General features: G+C 35.1%; 1 protein-coding gene across 1 annotated transcript in view; it reads left to right on the forward strand.

Annotated features, from left to right (window-relative positions):
- Positions 1-8,562, forward strand: part of ANKRD31 (ankyrin repeat domain 31) — a 141,388-nt gene that overhangs the window by 130,850 nt on the left and 1,976 nt on the right. The window contains exons 20-23 of the mRNA XM_019641006.1: positions 1,293-1,455; positions 3,201-3,304; positions 7,645-7,732; positions 8,364-8,460. Coding sequence (XP_019496551.1) covers positions 1,293-1,455; positions 3,201-3,304; positions 7,645-7,732; positions 8,364-8,460 — 452 coding nt within the window. The remainder of the gene's footprint in view (positions 1-1,292; positions 1,456-3,200; positions 3,305-7,644; positions 7,733-8,363; positions 8,461-8,562) is intronic.

Genomic DNA, 8,562 nt, shown 5'->3' on the forward strand with positions numbered 1-8,562 from the left:
CAAAACAAATAAAATACCTTTATTTGAATTTCATTAAGATGTATATATGTAGGTTTCATCAAAGACCTTTGCAGGAGACTTCATATGCCGTGATCTGTCTCTCATTACCTCAGTTGGTCTTTTAACCTCTCTAAAGCAAAAAGGGGATTTAGGGTCTAGTTTCATTAAGAGCCCACTATGTGCCAGGTGCTTTACAAGGGCTCACATTCAATCCTCATAGGTGATAAAAACAAGATTCAGATGGTAAGTAATTTGCCAAAGGACAGAGCTAGGAATGGGTTCTGTATGCCTGACTTTAAAACAAATGCTTTCCTTTATGCTGTGCTGTCTCTAGGCTGATGGAACAAATGAAGGGCTATCCTTGTCATTTCCGCTGGCCCATTGGCTCCTTAATTTCTCTGTTTCTCCATCCCTGGACACAAGCAGAAAGAGAAAAGCTACTAGCGCATCTCTATTTTAACAAAATCCTGACCATCTTTTCCTAATCAAAAGGTGATGTGTCAGTGTTTTGAGACACTTGCTTGCCTCATGCAAATGGAATCACTGGCTGTTTTTTACTAATTGACTTATACCATAAACTAATTAATAAACATCTTTAACTTTGATCAATTACAAACTGACTTCTAATACACAACTTTGAATTTTTTAGAGAAACCCTTATTGATTATTTTGCCCCTAAAATGTCACAGTCTCTTTGACCTCAGTTTCCTCTTCTATGAAATGATGGAGTTGGAGTAGATTATTTCTAAGTTTCCTTTTATCTTTAACGTTTGTGAATATAAATCAGTTATTTAGGACACATAGTGTATTTGCGTAGACATTATTAGAATGGACATTAGGTTCCCAGGCTAGCTCATAAAACCTCTTTGAACAAGTACCTGAAATATAGTCCAAATAGAACTATGTCTAATGGCAGTTTATAATATAATACAGACCTGAAGTGATTCTTTCTCCCTTCTCCACTCCATCCCCCAGCAGTCTGGGGGAGGACGAAGAGCTCTGTTGAAGAGATAGAACAAAACCTTCTGCACATAGCCTGCGTCTTACTGCAGTGAAGGCAGCATATCTGGTACTTTCCTGTCATCGTGTTTGGTTCTCCAATGGGAACAAATTAAGCCAAACCAGTGGGTCCTTTTACAGTTGTCCTATCAAATGTAATAAAAAATTCCTTGGCTAGAGTTTGAAAACTTTTTTTGATAACTGTTGGTGGTTGGTAATGGTGTCTTATAATGAAAGCAGAAATTATTGATCTAAGGTGTTTATAGAGATAACTTTGGAAAAATACCTTCTAGGCAGCTGAGATTCTACTACAACATGGAGCAAACCCTAATCAAAAGAATCAAAAACAGAAGACTGCTTTAGATGAGGCAGATGATGAAAAAATGAGAGAGCTGCTAAAATCCTATGGTGCTATTGAGGGTGATAATAGAGATGACAGTAACGCTGTAGTCACTGGTACGTATGTCAGTATTGCTTGCTGTTTCATACAGGTGTGTGCCTCTGCTTAGAAAAGTAAAATCTTCATACTTGTTATGTAAATTGTTTTATAACTGTGGATAGATACTTTATATGTTTATTAAACTCTTGAAAAGCACTATTTATTTTTAGAAAATAAATAATTTCCAAACTTGGTTTAATTTATAGATTGTATGATACTATTGGATTGGAGCTACATGTTGAAATGAAACCCATATCATTCATTAAATAAACATTAATCTTCCTAACATTAGGCCTGAGATAGAGATGTAACTGAAACTACGCACGTCGGTTTACTTGTAATGGCGATGAAAAATGATGACATTATCCTACTAAAGTCTTTGCATCTAGGTTTCATTACTTCAGAATTTGTAATGATTCATATAAAAGTTGGACTGATGCCAACTTTTAAAGAATTGCTATTCTAATGATAGAATATAAATGTGTTAAACAAATGTATTATACATGTGTGTAATATATATTGTAGTGAAAAGAATATTTCAGGGGAATGTACAGCCAGCGAAGTTTTATAAACTATTTTTAGCAGTAGTTTGCATTTAAGTAATATAGAGAATTATCTATGAGAAAAAGACATTTAGTGAACACTAATTTAGAGAACCCATTTGTTGAGTGCCTGCTATGCACTTGTCCATGAGGAGCTTCAAGTCTTGTGGGGAGACCAACCAGGAAAAAGGCAGCTAAACAGTTTATTAAGTGTTGAGGAGAAGGGATTGTTCTTCATTTTCCCTTATGCTTGAGCCTTGATATAAAGAAGAAGAAACCTAGGAACATAATCTGCCATCTCTGTATATAGGGGAGAATGTTGGGAAGAGAATCTCTGTCACACATTTCTCTCCCAGCCTACCACCATCCTTACTAACTGTTGATTTTCAGGGGAGGAATCATATTATTGATATGATTGGTTAGAGCTAAAGATAATCATTGTATCATATTTTACTAATAAGCTAGGTCACATATAGGTCAAGGTCAAGACTGATACAAGTTTCCTCTTTTCATTACCTGCTACTATATGGTAAGTCCATAGGGTCAGGGCCTTTCTTAGAGCTCCAGTCATGTCTCTGTCCCTCTCCACAGCAATATCTGAAGGTTCAGATCCCATGATCCCAGCTTAAGAGAAGCCTTGCATTTGGAGTTATTGGGCACTCTGATATAAAGTTCTGTATCTATTCCCATTTGTCTGTTGTCTCTTGTGTACATGTTTCTGTGGACAGGAACCCCAAAGGGATGAGGGGTATAGGATACAATAGTTATATAGAGAAACAGAATCCAGAACGGGAGGAGGGTGAGAGAGAAATTCACAGAGACAATGAATCATAGTGATAGTGACGAAGAGCATGGGCTTTTAAGTCAGATCTGGTTTCAATACTAACTGTGTGATATTTAGGCAACTTCCTGAATCCCTTTAAGCTTCATTCACTTTTCTCTTCTGTAAAATGGGTATAATGAACTATCTATCTCACCAGTTTCATATGACAATAAAATGATTTAAGGAAAGAGTTTTATTTCTAGCATGTGATAAGTACTCAGTAAATGTTAGCTGTAATTAGTCAATTGATAATAATAAATACCAAGGTGCTGATCAACATTAAGATACTGTAATAATTGGAGACTTAATTTATCCTTCCCATACCTGTCACTATTACAGTTGATAAAATGAAGCTAAATTTTTGCTCATTCTTATTTTCTAATTTTATTTTAAGTAGAAGTTTCTACTGTCCAGTCCAAAAGACAGAGTTTTTGTGATGACCGCAAAACTGAGCCACCTTCTCTTTCATACCAAGAAAACACAAGAGAAAGCCTCACTTTGGTGAGTCAAGTTGAAATCCTTTGTTCTTCAGCCTAGAAAATGCCATTCTTTGGGCCAGCCAGCCTTTGGCTATTGGTAATACTCTTTCCATTTTAAGGTCGCACGGGTTGAAAATGTTTTTTTGTCATAAGAAAATATAGCATAACTGAATAGAATAAGCCAAGAAGATACATTATATGGTTAACTCTTGATTATCTGCATTGATTAAGAATTAAAAATAGCAGTTGTCTTTTACAATCAGGTTTGGTTGGTTGGCTACTTCTTATCTCACAGACACCGGCACCATCACAGTGTGTCTTCACTCACCCACTTCCTAAAAGTATCTAAGATACATATTAGGTAGAAAAGACCCTGAAACCCAGACAGAGAAGAGGAAATCTGGTTTATCTAATCTGGATCTCACATGATTTATGGTGATAGTGTTTGCTTTATGAGAAACTCCTCATGTACAGGTATATTTTTGCAAAAATAGCATAGTAGCTCAGTAAAATACATATTAATTGATACGATGTATATCCTTAGTTTGACAAAAACACAAAGTGGACTGGACTCTAAACTTCTTAAGCAAAGTAGCATCCTCAATGAAATATTATTTTGAATAAGACTGTATGTTGATTAGATTTCTCTTACCTACTTTCCGTTAGTGTGGAGAGGGAAAATGTCATTCATTGAACCTAAATTATGATTAATCACTTAATTTATACCTTAAATATTTTAGGTGGTATTCAAGCTAAATTGTATTTGCCTCAGCACTTTGAAAATATTTTGCATCATTTCCTGGTATATGTTGTAATGGATGAAAAGTCAACTGTCAATCTGTCATTTCCTTGTAGATAATCTGTCATTTACCCTTGCAGCATGTAAGATTTTTCTCTGAGTCTTTTATGTTCTACAGTTTTACTAGGTTGTATGTAAATGTGGGTGTGTTTTTATTAATTATACTCTGGACTACTCAAGCTCCTTTAATCTGAAGAAGCATTTCTCACTTGTATTCTGGTAACTCTCAGCCCTTATATCTTTGAATATTGCCTCTCCTCCATTCTCAGTCTTCTCCTTTTTCGGAACTCCTATTTAGGTATCTGTTAGACCCGTCTCCCTGTCTCCTAATGTACTTTTCATATTCTCCATCTCTTTAACTCTCTGTATTATATTCTGGGTGATTTCCTTTGACCTCTCTTTTAATTCATTATTTCTCCCCTCAGATATTTCTAATTTATTTAACCTATACATTGAGTCTTTAATTTTAATGACTATGTATTTTATTTCTGGAAATTCTGTTTCCTTTTCAAATTTTTGTTTAAAAAACAAAGCAAAAAGACTTTTCTGTTCTTGCCTTACAGTATTGATAGCATTAAAAAATATATATTTCCAAACATTTTTAAAGGCATTTTAAACTCTCCTCCTGACTTTTTCATGATAACATAATTCTTCATGTAGTTTATAATTTTTTTATTATAAGCTCATTTAAAGATGGTTGTTTACTCTGGGAATTTTGATGTGCCTAGGCTTTGTGTTCAACATTTGCCTCTACTAGGACCCTACAGGTTTGTTTCACGACAGTTTTTATGCTAATTTCTGCATTTGGGTACCTGAACCACATATTGTATAAATTTATTTATACAAAAAAAAATTTATAAAAAAACTCATATATACATTTGTGACAAAGGCTTGGGTCTCCACTTTTCAACCCAAAGCCCTGAGTGGGTGACAAATAGAGTTTTTTTTATCGTTATTTAACCTAGAGCACCTCCTCTAGGCCACTAGCTTTATGCAGGGACTCTATTCTAACACCCTCCTCACGTGGGCTGAGGCCTTATCTCCTGTTCTTGTGTGGACATTAAAAACCTAGCCCTCAATATCTGTGTTTGTTCCAGATCCCCCATGCGCCACTGCTAGCTTCGTTTCTGGAACCAGGGAATTTCCCTTCCTTTTTCCATTCATAGCTCTGTGTGTGTGTGTGTGTGTGTGTGTGTGTGTGTGTGTGTGTGTGTGTGTGTGTGTGTGTGTGTTTAAAGCTTATTTTGTCCAATGTTTCCATGTGTTTGGAGTAGACTGGGGTCCTTCTATCTCAGCTCAGCCCACCATATTGATCATACGTATCTTTAAAGTATATTTTCATGTAAAGATTAGAACATTATGTAAAAACTGTTTTCTTATTAACGATATAGGTTATTTGCTTCAGGAATAATGTACATTAGTTTACATGCCAGGCCTCAGAAAAAATGTAATGGAGATATAGGCGTCTAAAGAAAACCAACTTTACAAAAAAGAAAAACTCAAAAGAAATATGAGGACTTTAAAGTCATTAAGGGTTTGTCTTTTGTAAATGTAAAATTGTTTTTGAATATTGGAAATTTCAAACTAAACTGGGGTGAGGGGTGACTCTTGCCACATACAAAGAAAGTGATTTTAGTTTGGTGTTACCTTCAAACCACAGCATGTAGGCAGCCTCCTTCTCTGTCCCTATATACAATAAGTACAGAAGTAATAATAATAATAATAATTGACATTCACTGAGTACTTACCGGATGGCAAGCACTTTATATTAATTTATGCAGTCCTCATAATAACCCTTCTAGGTAAGTTCTGTTATTATCAGTACCTTTCTCATTACAATTGAGGAAGTTAGAGACATTAGGTAACTTAATCCAAAATTACGTTTCTATTAAGTAGCAATGCCAGTTAAACTCCAGGCATCTGGCTCTAGATCCTGTACTCCTCACCACTGTGCTACATTGTACAACATTGTAAAAGAGGTATCGGAGACCAAGACGATCCTGCCATAGTAAAAATAACAAGTCTGGAATAAAATGATAGTGAAGTTTTACAGTACAGAATATAAACTGTCTAAAGCTGCTCATTCTAAAGACATGTCTTAGGTTAGGATTTTTAAAAAGATAAATAAGCAATAATGAAGGAATAAGAAGGGGAGTCTTAGAGGGAAGATTATGTTGGACCCTCCATGGTGGACTGTGGAGCTAGTGTGAAGTGAAGAGTTATGGCTCATGGTGGCTGGGAGTAGGCACTTCCACAATATAAGGCAAAACAGTAAATAAAGTCAGCATCAGAAATTGTTTTCTTTATCCTAATCTGTAGGTAGAGGCTTAGCCTGGGCACAAATTCAGACCTTTAGTTTGTTTTCATAACCATAGCCATTCAATGTAAAAAGAGATAAATCTCGGGTTTTTTGCATATTTATATTTTATAGTTTCATTTTGATTCATTTCATAAATGACAGCAGTGAGATTGCTCTTCCACATAATTGGATGGTTTCATTATGTACATTTACCATATCCCTTGTGGGCACCAAAGTAAATTTCAGAGCAACATATTTCAGAAGGTTTTGAGGACCTACACGTTTTAAAAATGAATATGTATCAAAAGTATATTAAAGGACAGATAATATGAGTCAATCCATCAGTTTTCATCTATTGAATAACAACTGTATATCCAACAGTGTGGAAACCATACACAAATATAAAAACCATGCTCCTGCCTACAAGATCTCATGATCTTGATGAAGAAATATAATGTATAAGACATACATATTAATACTAAATTCTGTAGCACTGAAATTCTTAAGTAATTCTGAGAAAGGAGAAATCAGTATGAATTAGTCAGAGGTTTCATGTATGAGATGGGTTTTATATAATAGCAAGCAGTTTTTATTAGCATGCTCAATATTTATTGAACTCTTACTTTGGCTGGCACTGTCCTAAGCATTATGTGTGTTACTCACTTCTGGCAAGGAGAGAATAAGGAACTGGCTGGAGTCACCCGCTAGGAAGAGATGGAGCCAGAATTCACACCCAGGCAATCTGATTTGAGAGTTCACTCTGTGATTGCATGTCTCATAAGAAAGAGAGGGATCTGGGCAAAGTAAATTGAAGGCATTCCAGGCAGGAAGATTAGTACTGACGGGTATAAAGATGTGGTCTTAAATCCCTTTTGTGAGTTTTTGAGTAGTGGTTTGTATTTCTAATATTATGTGTGAGATTTTAATAGTGGACAATGATAGTCATAAAGCCTTAAAGCGAACGTGTTGCATATATGTTATCTTTAAATATTATGTGCTGAGTTTTTTTCTTCTATACTTATAATTATAACAGAATTCAATGAGAAATTATGATTCTTTGTATGGTTGCTACTCTTATATTTCCCAAGAATAGATCTGCTACATAAATCAAGATATACTTAAGTTTACTTTTTTCCCCCAAATATGCAACATTTATGCAATTAAGGTTAAACAAAGCATGGATGGGTATATTTTTAATATAATGCATATCAGAGAGAAACATCTACCTTCTGATAATGAACTTTTTAGTATTGTTATTTGATAGCATCAGACCATCAGTGCCACTCTACAAGATATAGAAGAAAAACAAGAAAATTTATTGGAGTTTGAAATAAGAACCCCTGAAGATGCAGGTAAATATGGGCTCATACTCAAGTTTCGTTATTTTAGGTACCCAAGGTTACTGCTACCTCATCGTCTTAAGGTGCCTGTTTATTTTAAAACTCACAGTGGCTGAAAAATCTTTTTTTTTTTATGAGAGTAAAGTGCCAGGAGTGATCATTATTAGCCAGTGATGCAAACCAGTAGTTGATATAATTGCTGACTCAAAGTACAGCATGAGTAATTTGAGAGAGACTCAGAATCATGATCTGAGAGAAGCCACTACTGGTGATATGTTTAGATGAAGATATGACAAAAAGCATAAGGTAGTGATTAGAGAAAAGATTATTTCACTTCTTGTCTCCTCAGCTTCACCCAGCTACGGTAGCCCTTAAGAACAGATTAGAAAAGGACTATGTAGTGGTGACAGGACTACAGCAAACCCTCATACCTTCCAAATGAGCAGATATGTCTGACTGAATAGGTGTCTTCCTGGTTACGAAACACTAGTGATTCAAAATAGTAAATTAACCCAATCTCTGACCTAATAACCTTTATTTCTCAAAACTTCAGTGAATATTTGCAGTCCTTCGATAGCTCACAGCTATGTTTTCTTGAGAGCTATCTCTCAACTGACTCTTTATTTTATTACCATGTTTCTAGAACAATACATCGAAAAGATGTTAGCGATAAAAGAAGTTATGGATAATGTGCTTGCCAAACAGAAGGCAGAAAGGGATGATCTGGCTGCAAAATACAGGTGAGTGAAAAAAATAGTACTTTAGAGTTTTCAGAATTTATTTATTTTTAGCTACAATAGTAAGGTCTAGAATTTCTTAAGAATACAAATGTTGGGCTGGCC

This window comes from Hipposideros armiger, unplaced genomic scaffold (genome assembly GCF_001890085.2).
Source record: "Hipposideros armiger isolate ML-2016 unplaced genomic scaffold, ASM189008v1 scaffold_55, whole genome shotgun sequence".
Taxonomy (NCBI): Eukaryota; Metazoa; Chordata; class Mammalia; order Chiroptera; family Hipposideridae; genus Hipposideros; species Hipposideros armiger.